The sequence below is a fragment of the Heterodontus francisci genome, chromosome 1, assembly GCF_036365525.1.
Source record: "Heterodontus francisci isolate sHetFra1 chromosome 1, sHetFra1.hap1, whole genome shotgun sequence".
Classification (NCBI taxonomy): Eukaryota; Metazoa; Chordata; class Chondrichthyes; order Heterodontiformes; family Heterodontidae; genus Heterodontus; species Heterodontus francisci.
Genome location: NC_090371.1, coordinates 137,804,031 through 137,831,998, shown reverse-complemented (window position 1 = coordinate 137,831,998; position 27,968 = coordinate 137,804,031). Strand labels below are relative to the sequence as shown.

The 27,968-nt window shown below is 42.5% G+C and overlaps 1 protein-coding gene and 1 non-coding gene across 5 annotated transcripts in view; one reads left to right on the top strand and one right to left on the bottom strand.

Moving 5' to 3' along the window:
* Positions 1-27,968, top strand: part of ube2kb (ubiquitin-conjugating enzyme E2Kb (UBC1 homolog, yeast)) — an 89,395-nt gene that overhangs the window by 10,317 nt on the left and 51,110 nt on the right. For 2 of the 4 annotated variants that reach the window (XM_068036551.1, XM_068036571.1), the window contains exon 2: positions 2,020-2,113. In XM_068036551.1, coding sequence (XP_067892652.1) covers positions 2,020-2,113 — 94 coding nt within the window. Of the gene's footprint in view, positions 1-1,505; positions 1,561-2,019; positions 2,114-27,968 lie in introns of those variants that run through there. The other 2 variants (XM_068036561.1, XM_068036581.1) reach the window with 2 other exon arrangements.
* LOC137377725 (U6atac minor spliceosomal RNA) lies at positions 18,059-18,184 on the bottom strand. The gene has a single exon (XR_010976473.1). It is a non-coding gene; the product is annotated as a U6atac minor spliceosomal RNA (small nuclear RNA).

The following is a 27,968-nucleotide window of genomic DNA, read 5'->3' as shown; positions in this document are numbered from 1 at the left end:
ATATTGTTGCCCCGCTGATTGCCTCCGCCTCCTGCTATAATGTTAAAAATAATTTAAAATGCCCCCGAAATTTACCTAGCTGTTTGTGACATCACAACGTACACACAACCAAATCAATTCCCATGAGCCCAGTTCAGTTTTCTGCATGGTTATGCAAATGACGTGAATCTGAGGTGAACTCGGTAGTTTGCTTCAGTTTATATTAATGTAGCATGAATGCGCTCTAAAACTAACCAATAGTCAAAAGCAGTCTACCTATTTCCTATAACCTTCCGTAAGGATTTTAATGGCTTCGTCAGTTGCTGGAAGATCAGATGTACCATGTTTTTCTATCCTCACTCTGGCTGGCTGTAGAGGTGTCAGCAGCCCAGTATATTCCCATGTGAAAGATGAGGTTATGACTTGACAGGTAGTAAACCTGGATGCATGAGGGCTAGCAGCTCAGCCAAGTGTGATCATATTCGTGCTTGATGTCCATTTTTGAGTATGGGTAACTGGATAATGATCAGAAGTTCCAAAATAGGCTAATTTTCTTTTTTTCTAAAAGAACACATGGCAGTATTTCTAAGAGCAGGGGATTTATCCCCGGTATCCTAGCCAATATTTATCCCTCAATATTACAAAAACAAATCTGTTCATTATTACATTGCTGTTGAGAGTTTGCGCACAAGTTGGCTGCTGCGCTTCCTACATTACAACAGTGTCTATACTTCAAAAGTACTTCATTGGCTGTAAAGTGCTTTGGGACATCCAATGGTTGTGAAAGGTGCTAGATAAATGCTGTTTTTCTTTTCCCCCTTTCTCTAGCCCAGTGATACCGACACCTCAGCTGAGATGAGCATATTTAGTATAGGTTATTGATTTTTGCCTTTGATATTTACCACCTGAACTATTGGGAGCCTAAAAGGGTCACTTTAACTTTGTAGATTCATTTGTTGGAATTACAAAGACAAGCCAGAGGAGAGGTGATGAAAATGTTAGGGAGAGTTACTTCATTAGAAACTATGAGCAAGGCCAGTGAATGTTTGTTTGATTTTCATTGAATTGTGGAATGCGATGCCCACTGCGTGGTTTAAAAAAAAACTCAGTCTAGTATATAAAACAAAATTTTATTTAATCAGTATTGTGAACTAGTGGACCTGATCGAGTAATGTCTGTTCTGAACAGACTGATGACATCAGCATTGATGGTTATGGTAGAATTCTTACCTGCCTTGTTTTAGGGTTATGTTTAAATCCAGGCCAAAGCATAGAATGCTGCCAATTTTGTCTTGATTTATGTAGTTTGAAGGTTTAAATTAAAATAGTGCTGAAGAAGCTAATTTAAAAATACAATGTTGAAACCATAATTGCTGAGGTATCTTGAGTTAGTCTTTACTAATCTTTATCTCTCTTGTCTGGCTCAGTGACTCCTCCAGCCTCTGACCTAGTACTGTCAATATTTTCCATTTAAACGACAAAAATCACAAAAGGTTATTAATCAAAATTAATTTTCTCTTTATAAAGAGGCCTTGATGGTAGAACTTGCGGTTTTCTGAACATGGCTAAAATATCTCTAAAGGTAATTTAGTCAAGGGATCTTTAACTTTGTAACTTTTTTACTGTTTATCTGTTAGTCATATTTTTGAAGCTAGATTTAATGTAATTCAGATCTCCACAGAATCTTTGGGCAGGATTAATCCAAAAGCAATGCGACTTCCAAGAACTTTTTTTTTAAACAGTTACTTTTTGGACATTTCAGTAAAAATACATGCTAAAATAGTGAAACTTTGTTTTAATGCTACCCACAAGTAAGTCTAAGAAACTTGCTGCAGTACTATGCAGTTGACTAGTTTCTGAAATCATATTGCATTTTATTCTGATTTATGTATATTTGCTATATTAGTATGATCTGTCTGCAGCTATATTTCTCTGACCAGTAGAATAACAATGTGAATAGTGAAGAAGAAAAAAATTCATACAATTGTTACTCTAGTGTTTTGGAACTTAACTTATCCTATTTTCTTTTTTTCGTTTTAAGACCAGCAAGAATCAAATAAAAGTAGAACTCGTAGATGAAAACTTTACAGAATTGAGGGGGGAGATTGCAGGGCCTCCTGACACACCATATGAAGGTAAGTACCAGTGATTTATTCTGTGAAATTTCAACTCTGAACACTAAATTAACTGAAATGTTTGTACATTATTCTCATCATAAGTAAAGGATACTAAAATTCTTCCCTAAAGGTTGGATTAAAAAGATAACTCTTCAGTGATTAATCTTTGTAGAGGAAAGACTTGTTAAATTATCGAAAATTAATTTTAAACTAGCTTATGCTGCAGCTTTTTGGGAAGACCTAGTAGTAGTTTGTGTGTTTGGAAAAATGGAGTTAAAGTAGAGAAGTCCTAAAGCCCAGATGGTACATGTCCTAGGATATTGAAGGATGTTTTGGGGCGGTGCTGGGGGGAAGCAGAAGCACATTGTTTTTTGGAAATCTTTGAAAATGTGCATTGCCCCAAAGGCTAGAGGATGGCAAATGTTGGATCCTTTATTAAGAAAGGGGAAAAGGATTGTATAGAATGGCGGAGAAGGCTTGAAGGGCCATATGGTCTACTCCTCCTATTTTTATGTAACCCGGCAAATCATAGGCCAATTAGTCTTATTTCCCTTGTGGGTGAGCGTCTGCGGTCCATAACACAAGGAAATTAGTACACACCCTGAAAGACATAGGTTAATCAGAAAATGTAAACATGGATTTGTTAACGGCAGGTTGTGCTTCAGTTGAATTTTTTTGAAGAAATCTTGTAGTGTACAGTAAAGTGGGTGTATATGTGATCAGTCGTAGCATATAATGTAGACTGACATATCTATGCAATCCTGAAGGATTTTTGATGCGACATTAAACCAAGGCACTATCTGCCCCCTCAGGTGTAGCTAAAAGATCCTCTGGCTCTATTCAAAGAAGAGCAAGAGGATTCTCCCAGTGTCCTGGCCAATATTTATTTCTCAACCAGCATGACTGAAAATAGATTAGGTCATTTATCTCATTAAATCATTTAGTTCATTCAGTCATGAAGAGAGGCTGGGGAAAAAAATAGGGCTTTTCCACTGAGAGTTTATTTCCACTGGTTGTTGAATAATAATGGGAAATGGTTTCAAGATCTTCACTAAAAGAATGAAAGTGGAAGCTAGATTTTTTTTTAAAAATAGTGTTCCATGTTGATTTCTATCACAAGTAATTAATTACACTGAAACTGCAGCATTATTTACAGGGGATCTTGTTAAGTATTTGAGAAGGAAGAACAAACTATGAATAAAGAGAAAGGAATAGGGACTAGAGTAGATAGCTCAGTTGAAGAGATGGCACAGGCATAATGGGTCGAATGGTTACTCCTTGCACTGTAAATTCTATGATTGCAGTTGATATATGTCCCTCTTGGAGAGGTATTGGGTTAATGGCACCAATGAGTTTGGGTTTGTCTTTGACTTTTAAGATAAATTCTAATATTTCTCCTCTTTCCCACCCTAATTAAATGGGCAAGCAAAGTGAGCATGCTGCTCACCTACTTTAAACATCCAAATACTTAATGAACACTTAGCATGGAGGGTTAAGTTCATTTTTAAAAATTGAAACTAGACAAAGCCCCATAGTCATATTAATTGATAGGAACAAGAGAAGGAAGGGCTCAGATTCCATCCACAGCATGTGCTTAGTTAGCTAATCTTACCTAGTGTGACACTGACCACAAGTACAGCACAGGGGAGCCAGGTTCCATTCCTGTCCTGTGCTGGGTTAGCTGATCTCACCTGGTGTGGTACTGAGCTGAACAGGATGGGCCAAGGCTCCTTCCCTGCCTTTAGGTATGTGAGTTCATCTCACTGGGATTGGTGCAGAGCCATACAAAGAACAGGAAAATTCGAGGCTTAATCCTCTGCTTGTGTTAAGTTAACTAATCTTACCAGGTGTAATACTGAAGCCCACAGTGCATGAATGGCCTGAATTCCATCACTGGCTTGTGTTGCGTTATCTGATTTCACCCGGTGCGTTACTGAGCCCCACACAGAGCAGGGTGGTCCCAGGATCTGTCATCGGCCTGTGCTGAATTAGCTGTTCTTACCAGGTGTGGCATTGAATCCCACAGAGTAGAGGAGGGGCCAGGTTCCATTCCCAGCCTCTGCAGAGCTAGATGGTCTTAGACGCTGTGGTAGAGAGCCCACAAAGGAGGAAAGGCTCCGGTTCCAACCCTGCCTGTGCTGAATGTGCTGGTCATGAAGCACACGGGATTAGTGGCAGCATGGATACGAAATTGGCTAAGAGACAAAGTAGAGAGTAGCGATGATCAGTTGTTTTCAGACTGGAGTGAAGTATACAGTGGTGCCCCTCGGGGTTGGTATATATCAATGACCCGGACTTGGGTTTATAGGGCATAATTTCAAAGTTTGAAAATGGAATAAACAGTGAGGAGGATAGTAACAGACTTCAGGAGGATCAAGACAGACTGGTGAAATGGGTTAGACACATGGATGAAATTTAATGCAGAGTAGTATGAAGTGATGCTTTTTGGTAAGAGCAATGAGGAGAGGCAATATAAATTTCATTGTATAAATTTAACGGGGGTGTAGGAACAGAACTTGGGGGGCTGTATGTGCATAAATCTTTGAAGGCGACAGGGAAAGTTGCAAAGGCTGATTTTTTTTAAATAAAAAGTATATGGCTTTATAAATAGTGGCATAGAATAGAAAAGCAAGGATGTTATGCTAAACCTTTATAAATTACTGCTTAGGCCCCAGCTGGAATATTGTGTTCACATCTGGGCGTGACAATTTAAGAAGGATATTAAGGCTTTGGAGAGAATGCAGAGGAAATTTACTAAAATGTTACCGTGGATGAGATTTCACCTCGTGGAAAGACTAAAGCAGCTGAGGTTGTTCTCAGAGTGGAGGAGGTTGAGAAGAGATCTGAAAGTGGTGTTCAAAATCCTGAATGGTTTTGATAGAATAAATAAGGAGAAGCTGTATCCATTGGCAGAATGGTCAGAACCAGCAGACACAGGTTCAAGGTAATTGTCAAAAGAATCAGAGGCAAGATGAGAAATTTTTTATGCAGAGAGTTATGATCTGGACTGGACTGCCTGAAAGGGTGGTGGAAGCAGATGCAATAACAAGAGAAAAGGGACTTGGGTAAATTCTTGAAGGAGAAAAATTTCCAGGGCAACGTGGAAAGGGCGGGAGTGGGGATAGCAGGGAGTAATGGGTCGAATTGGATAGCTGTTTCGAAGAGCCGGCACATGCATGATCATATGCATGGCATCCTTGTGCTGTATCTGGTAAAATGTAATCAGGTAACCACAAACCTGGGTTTTTAAACCATGTAGATTGTAGAAGGAAGGAGATTAGTGTAGTGAATTTGGAAGTTGTCTTTCCTTATCTATTTTCAAAATGTAAACTTGGAATTGCACTGCTTGAGATTTGCCAGTTTGATTGATCTATAAAGTAGACATTGTAGAGGTAAAATACTGCAGATAGTGGAAATCTGCATTAAAACAGAAAATGCTTGAAATACTCAGCAGGTCTGACAGCATCTGTAGAGAGTGCAGCAGAATTAACATTTCAGGTCCATGACCTTTCATTAGAATTGTATAGGAACTTTGTTTTAAGTGCTCGTTGGATATTACATGGCCATAGCATTTAACAAAGTATGTGGAACCTCCATGATGTGAAAACACTAGCTTATCTGCTTTCTCATTGTGTTAATCTTAAATGATAATTCAGATTTTTTTTTGCTGGGGAATGGTTCCATTGGTTTTTTTGGCTGAAGATCTGAATTGGGTAGTTATACTGGAAATTTGTGCCACCCACATACAATGTTTCAGTATAAAGGTATATTCAAAACTCTCATCCAAAGATTCTGTTTATCAAATTGTGTAAGGAATGCAGTGAGTGGTTAATCCCATTGTGGACGGATTAAAAAAAAATAGTGAACTCTTGGGTGTCTCATAGGAAGCTTGTTACATAAAAGCAGGCACATGGGCTTAGAAACGTGATTGATCGACAAATAATGTTGGAGTTTATGGATGTTGCTTGAATTGGAGAAAGTTTGGAAGTGGTCTACACCAGAGGTCAGTGTTGGTTAATTTATATCTAAATTCACCATTGTTTTAGTCTGTGTTGATTAGTCTGACAGCATGGCATTTTGTTCTTCCTTTTGAAAGAGCCAGGAGATTTTGGTGGCATCCCAGTGGATCTCCAGTTAGTGTGTAGTTATTAAACTCGAGAATGTTGCTCCAATTATGGAATTTGTAAGAGTACTGATTTTGGTTCATTTGGTGCGCAAGTCTAAATATAGAAACCACCCTTTTGCCAAGATCACAAGATGTTAGGTGGTGTGATTGATCTTTAGGGTAAATTTTAACTTTAACAAATGGAAGGGAAGTATTTAAAGGGAGTACAAGTCACAAATCAGGCCCTAACATTGTTGTTCACCGCCTCTTTTGACCCTTCTGCTTTTCTTTAAATTGTTAGACTGCTTGTCTGACATCCAGTACAGGATGAGCGGGAATTCCCTCTAATTAAATATTGGCAAGACTGAAGCAATTGTCTTTTACCCCCATCATAAATTCTGCTTTCTAGCCACTGATTTCCACCCCTCTCCCTGGCTGCTTGAGGCTCAACTGGACAGTTCGCAAAATTGTTGTCATATTTGACCCCGCGATAAGCTTCCAACCACGCATCTGTGCCATCACTAAGACATCCTATTTCCACACCTGACTCTGCCCTGCTTTGGCTCATCTGCTGCTGAAACCCTCATTTCCTATAAGGCTTCTGCCCCTGCCCTAGCCCTGAATTGGCATCTTTCTGTAGTTTCTCTCCTATCTCCCCTCATGCCCTCTCTGAGCTAATCTTATCCATGAGATCCGCCTCCTGTTCCCTCGATCCTATTCCCATTAAACTGCTGATTGCCCAACTTCCCCTCCTGGTCCCCATGTTGGCTGATATTGTTAACAGTTCTCTCATCAAGTGTTGTCCCTTTTTGCTTTTAAATCTGCCATCATCTCCCCTCTCCTCAAAAACAAAAGCTTAACCCCACTGCCCTTGCAAACTACTGTTCCATCTCCAACCTCCCTTTCCTCTCCAAAGTCCGTGAACATGTTGTCACCTTCCAAATCCGTTCCCATCTTTGCTATAACTCCATGTTTGAATTCCTTCAATCAGGTTTCTGCCCCTGCCATAGTACCGAAACAGCTCTTAATCAAAGTTACAATCATAATATGGTTACTGCACAGAAATGGCCATTTAGCCTGCCAATTCTGTGTTGATCTCCAAGAGCAACTCACCTAGTCTCACTTCCCTGCCTTTTCCCTGGAGCCCTGCAAATTTTTTCTCCAGATAATTATCCAATTCTCTTTTGAAGGCCTCGATTGAATCTGCCTCCACCGCACTCTCGGGCAGTGCATTCTAGATCCTAACCATTCGCTGCATTTAAATTAAAAAAAAAAGTGTTTTGGATATCCAGGTATACTACATCTGCTGGTTTCCATTTATCTACCCTATTAGTTACATCCTCAAAAAACTCTAATAAATTTGTCAAACACGATTTCCCTTTCATAAAACAATGTTGACTTTATCTGATCATACTATGATTTTCAATAAGACTTCCTTAAGATTCCAGCACTTTCCTAACGACTGATGTCAGGCTAACTGGCCTGTATTACCCTGTTTTCTCTCTCTCCTTGAATAGAGGTGTTATATTTGCTAACTTCCAATCTACTGGGACCATTCCAGAATCTAGGAAATTTTGGAAAATCATAACCAGCGCATCCGCTATCTCTGCAGCTATCTCTTTTAGAACCATCAGGTCCTGGAGGTTTATTAGATTCTAGTAACTCGAGCTTCTCCAGTACCTTTTCCTCTGCCGGTATTAATTACCTTAACTTCCTCATTTTTTTAGCCCCTCGGTCACCCTCTTTCTGGTATATAACTTGTGCCTTCTACTGTGAAGACAGCCACAAAATACTTGTTCAGTGTCTCTGCTATTTCCTTATTTTCCCCATGATATTTTTTCCTGTCTCTGCTTCTAAGGGACCAATGTTAACTTTAGATACTCTCTTCCTTTTTATATACTTGTAATATGTTTTTATATTCCTGGCTTGTTTACTCGCATTCACTTATAAACTTTTTGGTGGCCCTTTGCTGGTTTCTACAATACTCCAAATCCTCAGGCCTGCTACTGTTATTTGTAATGTTAAGACTCCTCTTTTAATCTAATACTACACTTAACCTCCTTAGTAAGCCACATTGGATCTTTCTTGCTGAGATTTTGTTTCTCGATGGAATATGTTGAAAATTTTGAATTGTTTCTTTAAATGTTTCCCACTGTGTGTTTACTGCCATAACCTTATAGTCAATTTACCCAATCAACAGTGGCGCAGTGGTTAGCACCGCAGCCTCACAGCTCCAGCGACCCGGGTTCAATTCTGGGTACTGCCTGTGCGGAGTTTGCAAGTTCTCCCTGTGACCGCGTGGGTTTTCACCGGGTGTTCCGGTTTCCTCCCACAGCCAAAGACTTGCAGGTTGATTGGTAAATTGGCCATTATAAATTGCCCCTAGTATAGGTAGGTGGTAGGGGAATTGAGGGAAGGTGGGGATGTGAGAGGGTAATGGGATTAATGTAGGATTAGTATAAATGGTCGTTGATGGTCGGCACAGACTCGGTGGGCCGAAGGGCCTGTTTCAGTGCTGTATCTCTAACTAAGTAAAAAATAGATAAATAAACATTAGCCAGCCCTTCCCTCATACCTATGTAATTGGCTTTGTTGAAGGCTAAGATTCTTGTTTGTGATTGGAGTATGTCGCTTGCATGCTTAATATGGAAGTCAAATGTATTATGATCACTATTTCCCTTTTACTATGAGATTACTAATTAAGCTTGCCACATTACACAATACTAGATCTAAAATAGCTTTATCCCCAGTTGGTTCCACAACGTATTGCTTTCATGACCGTTTCCTGGAATATTCCATAAACTCCTCTTCCAGACCACCTTTGCCAGGTTGATTGGTCCAGTCTGTGTGAAAATCAAAGTCACCTACAAATATTACATTGCCTTTGTTATATGTGCCAATAATTTCTTGTTTAATCTATCCAATGGTATAACTACTGTTAGGGGGCCTATAAACTATTCCCACCAGCGTTTTCTGACTTTTGCTATTCCTAATCTCCACCCATTCTGATTCTACTTCATGATATTCCAAGCCAAGATCCTTTCTCACTGATCACTTCCTGCGGCTTGGTATCATACTTTGTTTGTAACACTCCTGTGAAACACCTTGGAACGTTTTATTATGTTAAAGGTGTTGTGTAAATATAAGTTGTGGTAAATATAATTTAGTTTTATGCCTTTGTTACCTCTAGGCTTGACTATCCCAAATGTCTCCCACATTCTACCCTCTGTGAACTTGAGGTCATCCAAAACTCTGCCCATGTCCTTATTTGCACCAAGTCATGTTAATTCATCACCCCTGCACATGTTGACCTGCATTGGCCCCCAGTCAAGCAATGTCTTGATTTTAAAATTCACATCCTTAAAAGCTGTTTGAAGTTTTCATGGTGAGAGCGATAAAGTTGAGTAAGACAATATTGCGGTTTTTACACCATATAAATTTTCTCTGAAAAGAGCAGTTGTTTCTTTGAATCTATAATCTCCTCCAGCCCCACAAATCTTCAAGATACTAAATCTGGCCTCTTGAGCCCCCGATTTTTATTGCTCCACCATTGGTGGTTGGACCTTCAGCTACCTGGGCGCTAAGCTCTGAAATTCCCTCCTTGACCTATCACTCTCTGCCTCTTTTTCTTCTTTTAAGGCACTTCTTAAAACTCTTTGAGCAAGCCTTTGGCCATCACCCCTGTGCTTGCTGACCTATGTTGGTTCCTGGTTAAGCAATGCCTCTATTTTAAAATTCTCTCTCTTTCTCAAATCCCTCCATGGCGTCACCTTTCTCTTCAGTCTCCTCTAGTCCATAATCCCCTGAGATATCTGTGCTCCTCTAATTCTGGATTCTTGAGCATTTCGGGTTTTAATTGCTTCAGCTGCCTGGGCCCTAAGCTCTGGAATTCCCTCCCTAAACGTCTCCACCTTGCTTTCCTCCTTTTAACATACTCCTTCAAACCTACCTCTGACTAAGCTTTTGTCATCTGCCCTAATATCTCCACATGTGGCTCGATGTCATATTTTGTTTTATGATACCCCTGTGAAGTGCCCTGGGACATTTTATTATGTTTAAGGCGCTATATAGTTACAAGTTGTTGTAATTCTATGATGCCATTGCCTATCATTGGGTGGGTGAGGGATGTGCTTCTAAGCACTCTCATTGCTGCTTTTTAGGTAGCTACTAGGAGGGCTCAGAAAAGCTTTCTAATGACTCTTGTCCCATAGACAGTTGCCTGGCATCTCCCTATAGTAATATTTCAATCTGGCAATGCATTGGAGTGGGACATCAAACTTGTGTTCCATCTCTTGATGGGACTGTGACACCATACCGCCACCATGCTATTCTATTTCTCCTCTGGAGATGTTCAGCTCCCTGCCCCCTGATCGTCTGCTCTGATGATGTCACCTTCCACACCAGTGCTTCTGATATGTCTGCTATTTCCCTCCACATGGTTGTCCCAGCCCTCGACCGTATCTGTCCCATTTCTTGCAAGTGCTAGCACCCCTTCACCTCCCTCCCAGAACCACAATAGCATTCCCCTTGTCCTCACTGTTCACCCCACCAACCTCCACATTTAATAGATCATCCTCTGTCATTTTTACCACCACCAAACCCATCTTCCCCTCCCTTTACCTTTCAGCATGCTGAAGGGTATGTTCCCTATACGACACCCTGGTCAACTCTTGCATTACCCCCCAACACCTGCTCGTCTTCCCACGCAAGTGCAGTAGATACAACACTTGACCGTTCGCCATCTCTCTTCCCTCTGTCCGGTGTCCCACAATCCTTCCATGTGAGACAGCAATTAACGTACTTTTCATTTAGTATGCTGTATTCACTGCTCACGATGCAGTCTCCTTTGGAGAGATCAAACACATATTGGGTGATCACTTTGCTGAACACCTCTGTTCAGTACTCACACAAACCTGCGCTTCTGGTTGCCTGTTGTTTTAATTCTCTGCCTCCGACTTCAGCCCCCTACACTGTTCCAGCAAAGCTAAAGGTACTGCACCCCATCCTTTAATTAGGCACTTTACAACCTTCCGGCTCAATATTGAGTTCAACAATTTCAGATCATAACCACAACTCCCATTTTTTCAAACTGCCACTGCTAGTATTGATTTTGCTGCTCATTTAATCACTCCTGCCTTCCATTGTTCCCCTTTCTTTGTTCTTTCCTGTCCTCCCCCAGTTTCTCTGCCTCTGTCCTTGCTTAAAACCTGTTGCATCTGTAAAATTTTCCAGTTCTGAATGAGGGTCACCAGCCTGAAATGTTAATGATGTTTCTCCATAGATACTGCCTGGCTTGCTGTGTATTTCCAGCAATTTCTGTTTTTATATATATATAATATATATATTTTATTTGTTGGTCCCTGAAAATACACTGCTGCGCAAATTTATTTTCTCTCCTAGGTTACCTCCCCACCCCATCTGAAAAAAGTATATCTTTGTGATGGACATTCACTGCAGGGTAGTGGAAGCATGTATAGAAAATTTACTAACATGAATGTAGAAGGTGCTAGACATTTATTCCTTTTTGTCTTCTCAAATTTAGTAACGCTATGAGGTTGGCCTTATTGGCAACCTCATAAATAGGGCCTGAGCCATTTGCTCACCCTGCAAGCTTGATGCTGAAATAGGGCATCCTGCGCGACAATGGCTACCCTGATCAGATCATTTCTTGCTGTATATCGTGCAAACTTATGAATGGGCCCAAGGCCATCATTTTCGGACCTGAAAAGTGCCCAGTCTACCTCAGATTACCTTGGAAGGGTAATGTATTCAAAAGATTTGAGCAACAGTTAAGCTAGCTGTTTCATGTTGCTACTGTGCAGTAGCAACACATGCGGTGTTCGCCACGAACAGGATGCTGCCAAAAAGACATCTTGCCTATCACACAAATGAGTAATCTGATATATGAATTTCAATGCCAGTGTGATGCTAGGTGTATAGGCTGTACGTCCCAAAGACTGGCAGATTGTATCAAACAGCATGTCTCTTCTACTGTTTGCAACGGGCAAGATACAGGTCGTACCAAACCAGCCCGTGCTTACAAAACTCAAAACATAGTGTCCAACATTAGGATGTGATTCCACGATTGGACAACATGTGTTAAATAATCCTCTGTGCTAAGAATTACGCTGACAACCAATTTAGGATTGTCAGTAGGGCTCGCAGTGTGGCGCACTTGCACGTGCTGGAAGCTACATATATTAATGCATAGGGCCCTGTTTGCAGACAGAAAGAACATGTACGTGCATTGCGCCTGTTTTAGCTAAACAAAATAAGTGACAGCCATTCACTGGTTCATTGGTCAGGCATTGCCCTGAGGAATCAGACAAGCTGCCTGGTTTAAATTTCAAACAAGCTTGGCAGTTAACTGTCAGTCACCGTAAACTGGTGCGTTCTCCATGGCAACGCCTCTACCAATCAGAATTCACTTGCCAACCAATCAGCACACTTATACAGTCTAAGTTGTTGTTTTCCCTTACATTGGTTATTCTTGCGGATTGTCCTGATGAGTGCAAGACAAAAAGCTTCGACAACATGTCTCTATTTTCAGCAATTCTCAATTTAGTAATTAGTATATTGCCCTGATATCTGTAGCAGCCAGAATTTGCACTGCCTGCCAAAGGAACATAGAACGTGAATTGGCCATTCAGATCCATGAGCCTCTGCCATCAGTTAGATCATGGCTGATCTGTATCTTAACTCCATTTACCCACTTTGGTTCCATGTCCCTTAATAATCTTTCCTAACAGGACTTGAGTTCAAATCTCAAGCTTGGCTAGCATTTTGTTTTACCTTCATTTGGGGACATTTATTCTTGGTTGGCTGTACTATATTGAAGACAATGGCTTTCGACAAGTAGAACCTTAGAAAAAGTATGGCACAGAAGGAGGCCATTCAGCCCATCATGACCGTGCCGGCTGAAAAAACTAGCCACCCAATCTAATCTCACCTTCGAGAACCTGGTCCATAGCCTCGCAGGTTACAGCACTTCAGGTGCATGTCCAGGTACCTTTTAAATTAGTTCAGGGTTTCTGCCTCTACCACTGTTCCTGGCAGTGAATTCCAGACACCCACCCCCTCTGGGTGAAAAGGTTTTTCCTTACATTGGTTATTCTTGCGGAATGTCCTGATGGGTGCAAGACGAAAAGTCCCCTCTATTCCTTCTACCAATCACCTTATATCTGTGCTCCCTGGTAATTGACTTCTCTGCTAGAGGAAACGGGTCCTTCCTATCTACTCTATCTAGGCGCCTCATAATTTTGTACACCTCAATTAAGTCACCCCTCCGCCTCCTCTGTTCTAAGGAAAACAACCGTAGCCTATCCAATCTTTCCTCATAACTGCAACTTTCAAGCTCTGGCAACATTCTTGTAAAACTCCTCTGTACTCTTTCCAGAGCAATTATGTACTTCCTGTAATGTGGTGACCAGAAGTGTACGCAGTTCCCTAACTGTGGCCTAGCCAGCGTTTTATACAGTTCCAGCATAACATCCCTGAATTTGTATTCTATACCTCGGCCAATAAAGGAAAGCATTCCATATACCTTCTTCACCACTCTCTGTACCTGTCCTGCCACCTTCAGGACCTGTGGACATGCACTCCAAGGTCTCTCACTTCTTCCACCCCTCTCAATATCCTCCCCTTTATTGTGTAGTCCCTCGCTTTGTTTGCCCTCCCCAAATGCATTACCTCACACTTATCTGGATTGAATTCCATTTGCCACTTTTCTGCCCACTCAACCAAACCATTGATATCATTCTGGAGTCTACAGCTATCCTCTTCACTATCAACTACACTGCCAATTTTTGTGTCATCAGCAAATTTTCCGATCGTGCCTCCCACATTTAAGTCCAAATCATTAACATATATCACAAACAGCAAGGGACTTAACACTGAGCCCTGTGGAATGCCACTGGAAACCGCTTTCCATTCGCATAAACATCCGTTGACTACTGCCCTTTGTTTCCTGTCACTGAGCCAATGTTGGAACCAACCTGCCACATTTCCCTGTCTCCCATGGGCTTTCATTTTACTGACCAGTCTGCCATGTAGGATCTTGTCAAATGCCTTACTAAAATCCATGTAGACCACATCCACTGCACTACCCTCATCGATCCTCCTTGTTACTTACTCAAAAAACTCAAATCAAGTTAGTAAGACATGACCTTCCCTTAACAAATTCATGCTGACTATCCCTGATTAATCTGTGCCTTTCTAAGTGGCGATTTATCCTGTCTCAGAATTGATTCTAATATTCCATCTCTGGGTGGAGTAGCATCAAGATATTTTGAGAATAAACGACTGGGTGCACAAGCTCATGTGGGAAAGTTGTAGCTTTTAATTACAGTGATCGTTGTTTTATAATTGAGTTCCCAATTTTAATGCAAGAGCAAAATACTGTGGATGCTGGAACTCTAAAATAAAAACAGAAAGTGCCGGAATACTCATCAGGTCTGGCAGCATCTGCGTGGAGAGAAACAGAGTTAACGTTTCCAATGTTAACACTGTTTCTCTCTACACAGATGCTGCCAGATCTGATGAGTATTTCCAGCATCTCATCCCATTTTTAACAGCTGTTCTGAACCAACAGGAACTAAGGGATTTGAATGGTGAGTATCTACTGGACTACTCTCGCATGACCTGTTTTCCTTCCAGATGTGGGAATTGTGGCTTTGGGTTGTGAATGGGGTAGCGAGCAACACTAGCCAGAGGAAAGAAAGAAGGGGAATCCCTTAACAAAAACGTTTCATGATTCCACTGCACTTACAAACCTATTGTGTAAATACACCAGTTTATTTCGCAGGCTGCAATTTTCTGAGGCCCTCTACCATAGAGATTCAGATGTAGTGGAAGGCTTACCAGAAAATTGTGGGTGCCTTGCGTGGTGTTTTCCTCCCATTAATGTTAATAAGTAGAAAATCGTGGGCAAAGCACCTGCGATTTTCTGATAAGTTGTCTGCTGAATCCAAGGTGCTACTGGAATGTTCTGTCTACAAAGCTTTGTGTGCTGAAAGTGGAACAGTGAAGCTGCTGAATTGCTGTTCAGTGTCATGGGGAAGTTGAAGTAAAGATCACTGTCATGACAAATAGCTCTTCATGATGGCCATTATAAAACTGTAATAATTTTTGGTTATCTATTCAGCCTCGTGGGAAAATGCAGATGTAACTAGCCAAGAAATATTTACATTGGTAGCTAGGCTCTGTCTAGTATGTTTGCAATATTTTGTTAATTCAAAACTGCTTAGCGCAAAAACATTTACTTGAAATTAACAGAAGACTGAATTACACTTTCAGCTACATTATCATGATCAGTGTTCCTGCTGTACAGCTTCCAGGGATGGGGGTTGCACAATCAAGTTGTTTTGCTGTTTGGAAATTGCTGAAACTTCTGTCCTGTTGTTTGTGCTTAATCTGAACTAGTCAATTGGATGCTATCTTCCATCCATAAGGAACAAGCGCAAAAAGGCTTCTCATTCTGTGCAAGATTTCACCAGTAGCAGATATATTATTGTTCAAGAATGTATTCACTGCAGGTTGGGTAATTGCACATTCTAGTCAGGAAGTTCTTCACACAAAAGAGGAAATAAACTTCCAGGTAAAATAACCTGCTCATTTACACTCAGTTTGGGTTCCACCAGGGCCACTCAGCTCCTGACCTCATTACAACCTTTGTCCAAACAAGACATGAACTCCAGCGGTGAGGTGCGAGTGACTGCCCTTGACATCAAGGCAGCATTTGACCGAGTATGGCATCAAGGAGCCCTAGCAAAACTGGAGTCAGTGGAAATCAGGAAAAACTCTCTGCTGGTTGGAATCATACCTGGCACAAAGGAAGATGGTTGTGGTTGTTGGAGGACAATCATCTCAGTCCCAGGACATCACTGCAGGTGCTCCTCAGGGTAAAGTCCTGCTCCAGTCAGGAAAAAAAATGACCCGAACCCGAAAGTACCACATCGGACCTGAGCCCAACCAAGCCCGAGTCCCTCCATTTTATTTTTATCCTGCGTCCAACACGACCCGACCACTGGAATGTTTACTTTACCTGCCTTGTGATTCCGAATCTGCAGGAAGCTGCAGCATGAGCGTGATGACGTCATACAGACGCTCACTCGCTCATTGCACAGACTGTTTCCCTCCATGACGTCCCGGACTCACAGCTCAGGTAGGCTTTTCAACTTTTGACACTTACTAAACTCAACTTCCCAGCAGAGCAATACGTACCGTGTGTGTCTGACCCTGCCCAACCCAAGCCCTAAAACGGGACCCGGTAGAGCGACCTGACCCGACCCGACCTGAAACCGACACATGTCGTCATGTTCAGGTCGAGTAGCAGGCCTTTACCTCAGGGTAGTGTCCTAGGCCCAACCACCTTCAGCTGCTTCATCAATGGCCTTCCCTCCATCATAAGGTCAGAAATCAGAAGTGGGGATGTTCGCTGATGATGGCACAATGTTCACCATTCGCAACTCAGATGCTGCATCTGGTCACGGGCTGCTTCAGTAAGACCTGGACAACATCCAGGCTTGGGCTGATAAGTGGCAAGTAACATTGGCGCCACACAAGTGCCAGGCAATGACCATTTCAAACGAGAGAATCTAATAATCTCCCCTTGATGTTCAGTGGCATTATGATAGCTGAATCCCCCACTATCAACATCCCGGGGGTTACCTTTGACCGAACTGGAGCAGCCACATAAATATTGTGGCTACAAGAGCAGGTCACAGGCTGGGAATTCTGTGGCGGGTAACTCACCTCCTGACTTCCCAGTGCCTGTCCACCGTCTACAAGGCACAAGTCAGGAGTGTGATGGAATACTCTCCACTTGCCTGGATGGGTGCAGTTCCAACAATTCTCAAGAAGCTCGACACCATCCAGGGCAAAGCAGCCAGCTTGATTGGCACCCCATCCACCGCCTTCTACATTCATTCCCTCCACTACTGATGCACAGCGGCAGCAGTGTGTACCATCTATAAAATGCACTGCAGCAACTCACCATGGCTCCTTTGACAGCACCTTCCAAAGCTGTGACCTCTACCACCTACAAGGAGAATGGCATCAGATGCATGGGAATACCACCACCTGCAAGTTCCCCTCCAAGCCCCACACCATCCTGACCTAGAACTATTGCCATTCCTTCACTGTCGCTGTGTCAAAATCCTGGAACTCACTCCCTAACAGCACTGTGGGTGCACCTACACCCCAAGGACTGCAGTGGTTTAAGAAGACAGCTCACCACCACCTTCTCGAGGGCAATTAGGAATGGGCAATAAATGCTGGCCTATTCAGCGACGCCCACATCCCATGAACAAATAAAATAAAATGGAGATGAGAACCCAGAAATCATTGAAGAAAAAATGTTGCTGTAATGGGGGGATTGGGGGGGCGGGGGGGTGGGGGGCAGAGTTTTGGTGGACTGGGCCAAATGGCAATGAAAATAAATGAAATAAATCTGTTTTCTAGTTACTGACTCACCAACCAATGAAAATATATTTTCCCTGCTTAGCTTATACATCATAATTTTACATATCTGTATCAGGCCTCTTAAACAGGCCCTTCGGCCTACCGAGTCTGTGTTGACCATCAACCACCCATTTATACTAATCCTACATTAATCCCATATTCCCGGCCACATCCCCACCTTCCCTCAATTCTCCTACCACCTACCTACACTAGGGGCAATTTACAATGGCCAATTTACCGATCAACCTGCAAGTCTTTGGCTGTGGGAGGAAACCGGAGCACTCGGCGGAAACTCACGCGGTCACAGGGAGAACTTGCCAACTCCACACAGGCAGTACTCAGAACCGAACCCGGGTCGCTGGAACTGTGAGGCTGCGGTGCTAACCACTGTGCCGCCCACAAAACCTGGTTAGATGCCACTAAGTAGATGGCAATGCCTTAACCATTTGTGTGTTGTAACGCCACTAGGACCTCTTCCATCCTTATCAAGGGGAGTGCTAACCTTCTCTCCTTTCATACAACACAATAACATAGCATTCTATGCTCTTTAAAAGTTTTACTATTTAAAGTATATTTCCTCTAAGAACGCTCACGTTTCAGACATAGCTTTCCTTTTACAAATTAGTGCTGGTCGTCCTTAATTAACACGTCTTTCAAAGTGAATAATGATTTCAAAACTTGTTAGTGATGATGCATTGACTGGTCTATTGTCACTTAATTTATCCATTCCACTCTTCTTGAATATTGGCAACCCTTCAGTTCTCTCAGGTCAGTTTCCATATCCAAGGACCTTTTGGTGATTATGGTCAGAAACTCTATTTCCTCTGACCTCCCTGAATGTTCTAGGTTGCATGCCATTGGGGTACAATATATCTTTGAGCACCACCTCCTTATCTGTAGTTATCTTTAATTGCTCCACCTCCTACTCTTGTACCTTTTCAGTCTCAGAACCACACTCTTCAATGAACTGTGGCAAAGTATTTAGTTTCACTGCAATGACATTTCCCCCTCACTTAACCTATCCCTTTGTAGCCTCCTTATGTCCTTTTTACAGCTTACTTTCCTACAGATCTTTGTTTCAATAATATAGATTGTAAATAGCTGAGACCTCAGCCCAGGGCTGCTCCTTGTAGAACCCCACTATTAACAGCCTGCCAACCTGAAAATGACCTGTTTATTCCTGCTTTGTTTCTGTTTGTTAGCCAATCCTCAATCCGTGCTAATATATTGCCCTAATATGCGACATCTTATTGAATGCTTTTTGAAAATCCAAATACACTACATCCACTGGTTTTCCCCCTCAACCATGCTGCTAATTACAACAGATTTGTCAAACACAATTTCCCTTTCATATGTGGTGACTGCCCAATCAAATTACAGTTTTCTAAATGCCCTGTTATCACGTTCCTAATAGATTCTATCAATTTCCCTACTACTGATATCAGGATTTCCGGCCTGTAGTTTTCTGTTTTCTCTCTTTCTTTTCTTGAACAGTAGGGTTGCGTTTTCTAACTTCCAGCATGTGGGGACTGTTCTGAAATCTAAGGAATTCTGAAGATCAAAACCAATGCATCCAGTATCACTGTAGCCACCTGTTTTAGGACCCTAGGATGCAGGCCATCACATCCAGGGGATTTGTCAGCTTCTGGTCCCATAAATTTCTCCAGTCCTATTTCTCTACAAATGCTAATTTCTTAAAAGTTTCTTATTCTTGCCAGACCCTTGGTTTCCCATTATTTCTGGATTTTTTTTGTGTCTTCCACTGTGAAGACAGATACAAAGTATTTGTTCAATGTCTCTGCCATTTCCTTCTTTCCTATTATAATTTCTCCTGTCTGGCACTCTTAAGAACTACTCAGCTAGTCCCATTCCCCTGCCTTTTCCCCATTGCCCTGCAAAATTTTTCTCTCCAGATAATTGTCCAATTGCATCTTAATAGCCACGATTGAATCTGCCTCCACCACACTCTCAGGCATTGCATTCCAGATCCTAACCACTCGCATAAAAAAATGTTTTCCCTTATACTACCACTGCTTCTTCTGAAATCACCTAAAATCGGTGTCCTCAGATTCTCGACCCTCCCGCCAATGGGGAACAGTTTCTCCCTATCTACTCTGTCCAGAACCCTCATGATTTTAAATGCCTCTGTTGAATCTCTGCTCAGTCTTTCCTCTAAAGCGAAGAACTCCAACTTTGTCAATCTATCCTTGCTTTAGAAGGCTTTCATCCCTGGAACTATTCTCGTAAATCTTTTCTGCACCCTCTCCAATGCCTTCACATTCTTCCTAAAGTTAGGTGTGCAGAATTGGCCATAATACTCCAGATGAAACCGAACCAGTGTTACTAAGGTTCAGCATAACTTCCTTGCTTTTGTACTCTGTGCCTCTATTTATAAAGCCCAGAATCCCGGATGCCTTATTAACGGCTTTTTTGATCTGTCCTTCCACCTCCAACAATTTGTGCACATAGGTCCCTAGGCTCCTCTGCTCCTGAACCCTCTTTAGAATTGTATCCTTTTTTTATATTGTCTTTCCTCGATCTTCCAACCAAGCTGTACCACTTCACATTTCTCTGCATTAAATTTCATCTGCTACGTGTCTGCCCATTCTACCAGGCTGTCTATGGCCTCTTGAAGTCTATCGCTATTCTCTTCAAAGTTCGCAATATTGCCAAGCTTTGTGTCACTGCAAATTTTGAAACTGTGCCCGATACACCCAAGTCTAGGTCATTAACATATAGTAAGAAAAGCAGTGGTCCTAATAGTAACCCCTTGGGCACCGTACTATATAACTCCAGTTGGGAAAATCAACCGTTCACCACTACTCTCTCTCGTCACTCAGCCAACTTCCTATCCATGCTGCCACTGTCCCTTTTATTCCATGGGCGTCAACTTTGCTGACATGCCTGCTATGTGGCACTATCAAATTCCCTTTGTTGGCTGCCAGTCTCTTTTACTTTGTGTGCTTCTCATTACTTTTTCACGTCCCCTCTGAATTTTCTATATTCAGCCTGGTTCTCGCTGGTATTATCAACCTGGCATCTGTCATATGCACCCTTTTCTGCTTCATCTTACTCCCTATCTCTTTCGTAATCTAGGGAGCTCTGGCTTTGTTTGCCCTACTTTTCCCTCTTGTGGGAATGTACCTCAACTGTACTCGAACTATTTCCACTTTACATAAGAATTCAGAAATAGGAGCAGGAGCAGACCATACGGCCTGTCGAGCTGCTCCGCCATTCAATACGGTCATGGCTCATCTTCCACTTCAACTCCACTTCCCTGCCAATTTGGTGCCGTCTATGTGAATATTAAAGTCCCCACAATTTTTTTATTCATTCGTGGGATGTGGGTGTTGCTGGCAAGGTCAGCATTTATTGTCCATCAAAGAACAAAGAACAGTACAGCACAGGAACAGGCCATTCGGCCCTCCAAGCTTGCGCTGATCTTGATGCCTTCCGAAACTAACACCTTCTGCACTTCCGGGGCCCATATCCCTGTATTCCCTTCCTCTTCATATATTTGTCAAGATGTCTCTTAAACGTCGCTATCGTATCTGCTTCCACCACCTCCCCTGGCAGCAAGTTCCAGGCACTCACCACTCTCTGTGTAAAAAAAACTTGCCTCGCACATCCCCTCTAAACTTTGCCCCTCGCACCTTAAACCTATGTCCCCTAGTAACTGACTCTTCCACCCTGGGAAAAAGCTTCTGACTATCCACTCTGTCCATGACGCTCATCACTTTGTAAACCTCTATCATGTCGCCCCTCCACCTCCGTCGTTCCAGTGAAAACAATCCGAGTTTTTCCAACCTCTCCTCATAGCTAATGCCCTCCAGACCAGGCAACATCCTGGTAAACCTCCTTTGTACCCTCTCCAAAGCCTCCACGTCCTTCTGGTAGTGTGGCGACCAGAATTGCACGCAATATTCTAAGTGTGGCCTAACTAAGGTTCTGTACAGCTGCAACATGACTTGCCAATTTTTATACTCCATGCCACGACCGATGAAGGCAAGCATGCCGAATGCCTTCTTGACTACCTTATCCACCTGCCTTGCCACTTTCAGTGACCTGTGGACCTGTACGCCCAGATCTCTCTGCCTGTCAATACTCCTAAGGGTTCTGCCATTTACTGTATACTTCGCACCTGCATTAGACCTTCCAAAATGCATTACCTCACATTTGTCCGGATTAAACTCCATCTGCCATTTCTCCACCCAAGTCTCCAACCGATCTGTATCCTACTGTATCCTCTGACAATCCTCATCATTATCCGCAACTCCACCAACCTTTGTGTCGTCCGCAAACTTACTAATCAGACCAGCTACATTTTCCTCCAAATCATTTATATATACTACAAAGAGCAAAGGTCCCAGCACTGATCCCTGCGGAACACCACTAGTCACATCCCTCCATTCAGAAAAACACCCATCCACTGTTGCCCTCTGTCTTCTGTGACCGAGCCAGTTCTGTATCCATCTTCTGTATCCTAATTGCCTTGAACTGAGTGGCATGCTAGGCCATTTCAGAGGGCATTTAAGAGTCAACCACATAGCTGTGGGTCTGGAGTCACATGTAGGCCTGACCAGGTGAGGATGGCAGATGTCCTTCTCAAAAGGACATTATTACATTGCTTTTGGTACCAGCTCCAATAATTTCTTGCTTGATGCTCTGTTCAATGATGCAACTACTGTTAGGGGGCCTGTAAACTACTTCCACCAGTGTTTTCTGACCCTTTCTATTCCTAATCTCCACCCATTCTGGTTCTACTTCCTGATCTTTCGAGCCAAGATCCTTTCTCACTACTGTCCATATGTCATTTTTTTTATCAGGGCTACTGCTCCTGCTTTTGTTGTATATTGTATGTTGTATGACCTGGATTATTTATTTCCTGACCTTAGTCACCTTGTAATCATGTATTTAATGGCAATTAGATCTAAACACGTCTCTATATTTGTGCCACTAGTTCATCTAACTTATTGCGGATGCTTCAAATAAAAAGCCTTAAATTATTTTTTGCTACTCTTTGCATGGACCTTATTCGCTGATGCACTATTACCGCTAAACTCTCTGTCCCGCTCTCTGTCCCGCTCTCTGTCCCGCTCTCTGTCCCGCTCTCTGTCCCGCTCTCTGTCCCGCTCTCTGTCCCGCTCTCTGTCCCGCTCTCAGTCCCGCTCTCTGTCCCGCTCTCTGTCCCGCTCTCTGTCCCGCTCTCCTTGTCTTTACTCACATTGCTACACTTCTCTATTGTCCCGATTTTTGTCTTTTGATTTCTAAATCTAATTTCATCAGAACCCTCCTCCCCCCCCCCCCTCTCCGTTAGTTTAAAGCCATATAACCTCTTTAAAGATGGCCCATTGTTCAATTATAGTTTTGCTTGCCAGTCTTTGATTCCATTTACCTGAGCCAGATCTGTTCTCACCCCATTGAAGTCCCTCATTTTAATTGTTTTTGCACCTCTCTAATGTCCTTGCAGATTTGTTCTTCTATATCTTTCCCACTAAAGGCCTGCTTAGGTCAAAAAAAAAACTCGACCCGAATCCGACAGAACCACATCGGGCCCGAGTCCCTCCAATTTTTCCCGAACCCGACCTGACCACTGGAATGTTCACTTTACCTACCTTGCGATTCTGAATCTGCAGGAAGCTGCAGCACGAGCGTGATGACGTCATAGAGACGCTCACTGTGCAGACTCAGAGTTTCTCTCCTTGACGTCCCAGACTCCTAGCTCAGATAGGCTTTTCAACTTTTGACACTTACTAAACTCAACTTCTCAACAGAGCAAAACGTAATACTTACTGAGTGTGTCCGACCCAGACCCTGCCCGACCCGAGACCGAAAGCCGCACCCAGAAGAGCGACCCGTCGTAGCAGGCCTTCATTTCCCACTAGTTGGAGGCCTGTAGAATACACCCAGGAGTGTAATGGTAGCTATATTGCTTCTTAGCTCTAACCAAATACATTCTATCCTTGATCCCTCGAGAGCATCCTCGGTCTCCAGCACTGTAACACTATCCTTAATCAACACTGAAACTCCTTTCTTTCTTTTCTTTCTTCCTTCTTCCTTTCCTTCTTTCTTTCTTTCCTTCCTTCCTCCTTTCCTTCTTTTCCCTTCTTTTCCCTTCTTTTCCCTTCTTTTCCCTTCTTTTCCCTTCTTTTCCCTTCTTTTCCCTTCTTTTCCCTTCTTTTCCCTTCTTTTCCTTTCTTTTCCTTTCCTTTCCTTTCCTTTCCTTTCTTTTCCCTTTCCTTTCCTTTCTTTTCCCTTTCCTTTCCTTTCTTTTCCCTTTCCTTTCCTTTCCTTTCCTTTCTTCGTTCCTCATATCCAGGAATATTTAGTAACTAGTCCTGCCATTTTTTGAGCCAGGTCTCCATTATTGCCACAACATCATATGCCCAAGTGCTACCTGCACCTGCAGCTCACGAACCTTGCTTACCATACTTGAGTTTACTGTGTTTGTATGTGAATGCACTAATTTAGACCTTACTGCATTCCCTGAACCTACCAAATACCTTACTATTTATTACTCCAGTGTTACTTGTCACTGCCAATTCTTTGTCAGATAACTATGATGTCATCACACATGTGCTGCAGCTTCGTGGATCTTCCCAGTCGGAAGGTAAGTCAAGGGATGCACGGGTCGGGCTCGGGTCTGCTGTGGATTGGTTGGGTTCTTTCTCCCGACCTCAGCAAACCTTTACTAGGAGCTGTAGAGGAACAAAGGGATTTAGGGGGTATATGTACACAAATCACTACAAACTTCTGTACAGCTAAGAAAAAATTCAAAAGGGCTAATGGAATTTTGACCTCTATTGCAAGTGGGTTATAATACAAAAGTGAGGAAGTGATGCTTGTACAGAGCCCTGGTCTGACTGCATCTGGTGTACTGCCAATAGTTTTGGCACTGAACTTCAGGGAAGTTATATTGTCCTTGGAGGGCTACAGGTTCAGCAGAATGATGGGGATTAAAGGGTTAAATTGAGGACAGGTTGTATTCCCTGAGTATAGATCCTTGAGTGATCTAATTCAGGTGTTTAAAGTAAAGGGGTTTGATTGGATAGGTACACAAAGTATTTCCGCTGATGGAGGAAATCCAGAACAAGGGGGCATAATCTTAAAATTAGAGCTAGGCCATTTAAGAGTGAAAGTACAAAACACTTTTTCACAAATAAGGGTAATGGAAATATTTCCACAAAAGGCTATGGATGCTGGATCAGTTGCAATTTTCAAAATTGGATCTATAGATTTTTGTTAGGTAAGGGTATTCAGGGGTATGGAGCAAGTGAGTTGAGGAACAGACCAGTCTTGATCTAATAGAATGGCTCATTCCTGTATCATGGGACATAGAACTACTGCAGTATCTGCATATTCTACAACGGTTAGGAAATTACATATATGAGCATGTATATATTTCAAGTTAGTAAAATATTAGGAGAGCACTTGAATGAAGATTCAACATACATAAATGTCCTCTCTAACATAATTTTGTTTCTTTTTTCTATGATTTCTCTATGTAATGTGGCTTTCAGAACTGAGCGAATGAGGTGGAGACCTGCTTCCAGCTTCCATCCTTGCAGCTCTTTATCCAGCCATAATCCATTTCTATGAGTGGCCTGGAAAAGCTTTCTTAGAGAAGTCTTCTGTTTGAAGGTGATTTGCCTGGTTTACACTACTTCTAGGTTTCCAGAAAGCTAAGATTAAGAAATGGGCCGTCTGGGAAATCAACAGATAAATCTATGTCTTGGCGTGCTTCCATTAACACAATATTGGAGCTATTGTGTTTGTCAGTGTGTGCTAGTCATAGTCATTTAGAGCACACAAGGTCGTCATTCGGCCCATCAAGTCCATGCTGGCTTTCCGCAAAGCTATACAGTCAGTCCCATTCCTCCTGTTGATCCCCATAGCCCTGCAAGTTAATTTCTTTCAAGTGGCCATCCAATTTCCTTTTGAGGTCATTGTCTCTGCTTCCACCACCCTTGTGGCCAGAGAGTTCCAGGTCATTACCATCCGCTGCAAAAAAAAAAATTCTTCCTCATATTCCCCTGCATCTTGTGCCCAAAACCTTCATTCTGTGTCCACTAGTCCTTGCACCTTTAATGGGACTAGTTTTTCCTTGTCTCTTATCTAAGCCTGTCATAATCTTGTATGCTTCTATTAAATCTCCGTTCAATCTCCTTTGTTCCAAGGATCACAGCCCCAGCTTTTCCAACCTAACCTTGTACTAAAATCCCCCATCCCTGGAACCATTCTGGTAAATCTCCTCTGCACCCTCTCAAGGACGTTCACAGCCTTCTTGAAGTGCCGTGAGCAGAACTGAATGCAATACTCTAGTTTGGGCCTAACTAAAGCTTTATAAAGGTTTAGCATAACTTCCCTGCTTTTGTAATCAATGCCTCTATTTACGAAGCCCAAGATCCCATATGCTTTGCTAACCAGTCTCTCGATATATCCATTCTCTCAATGTCTCCTGCCACCTTCAAAGATTGATGCACATGCACCCCCAGGCCTCTCTGTTCCTGCACACTCTTTAGAACTGTGCCATTAAGTAAATATTCCCCCTCCATATTCCTTCTGCCAAAATACATCACCTCACACTTGTCAGTATTAAGCTTCATCTGCCACCTGTTGCAGGTGGCTCATATCAACCTCACTCTTTGCCACACCTCCAAGTTTGGTATCATCGCCACATTTTGTGATTTTACTCTGTATTCCAAAATCCAAGTCGTTTATATCTAGCAAAAAAAGCAGTGGTCCCACCACTGTCCACCACCTCCAGCCTGAAAAACAACCATTTACTACAACTTGCTGTTTTCTGTCCTCAAGCCAATTCTGTATCCAATTGGTCACTGACTCTCCTATTCCATGAGCCTCAATTTTGTTAATTGAATACTTTCTTAAAATCCATAAGAACAACATCCACTGCATTCTGTTCATCAGCCTTCTCTGTACTTCTTCAAAAAATGCAATTTGATTAATCAAGCATGATCTGCCTTTTAAAAATCAGTGCTGGCTATCCTTAATTAACTCCAACCTCTCCAAGTGTCTGATTTTTTTTTTTCTCCCTGATTATTTTATTTATTTTTATTTTATTTAGAGATACAGCACTGAAACAGGCCCTTTGGCCCACTGAGTCTGTGCCAACCATCAACCACCCATTTATACTAATCCTACACTAATCCCATATTCCTACCACATCCCCGATATTCTCCTACCACCTACCTGTACTAGGGGCAATTTATAATGGCCAATTTACCTATCAACCTGCAAGTCTTTTGGTGGTGGGAGGAAACTGGAGCATCTGGCGAAAACCCACGCAGACACAGGGAGAACTTGCAAACTCCACACAGGCAGTACCCAGAATTGAACCCGGGTCGCTGGAGCTGTGAGGCTGCGGTGCTAGCCACTGTGCCGCCCTAAATCCTTACGCGCCACTAATGTTAAACTAACTGGTCTGTGTTGCTAGGACTGTCCTTAGACCCTTTCTTGAATAAGGGTGTCACATTTGCCACTCTCCAATCTTCTGATACCTCCACCGTATCCAGGGAAGATTGAAAGATAATGACAAGCCCTTTCGCTATCTACACCAGCACTTCCTTTAGCAATCTGGGATGCAAGCCACCCGGATCAGGTGACATCTACCCTCCGCATAGCCAGCCTTTTTAGTACCTTCCAATCAAGTTTTACCCTATCCGTTGTCTCTACTCCTATTCTACTGATTATTTTGTCAGATTCCACTTCCTTAGTGAACACTGATGCAAAGTACTCATTATTAGCCACGCCCTGGGCCTGTAAGCATATATCGCCCTCGTTGTCCTAATAGGCCCCACACCACCTCTTATTACCCGCTTACTATTTACATGCCGGTAAAAGATTTTTAGGTTCCCTTTTATGGTGACTGCCATTCTATTCTCATTCTCTCTTTGCCAGTATTATTTTCCTCTTCACCTCCCCCCTCAACTTATTGTATATGGCCTGGTTCTCACTTGAAGAATTCACTTGGCATGCATCATACACCCTCTTTTTTTGTTTCATCATATTCTCTCGCTCCCTTGTCGTCCAAGGAGCCCTTACCTTTCACTCTTCTTGGAGTGTGCCTAGCCTGTACCTGAAGCATCTCTTCCGTAAAGATAACCCATTGTTCCGATACAACTCTTCCTCTCAGTCTTTGGCTCCTTTCTACCCTGGATGGATCCCTTTTCATCGCGTTGAAACTGGCTCTCTTCCAATCTAGATGTTCTACCTTATTTCGTTCCTTGCTCTTCTGCATTTCTAGTCTAAACCTTATGATATGATTATCACTTTTACCCAAGTGCTCCT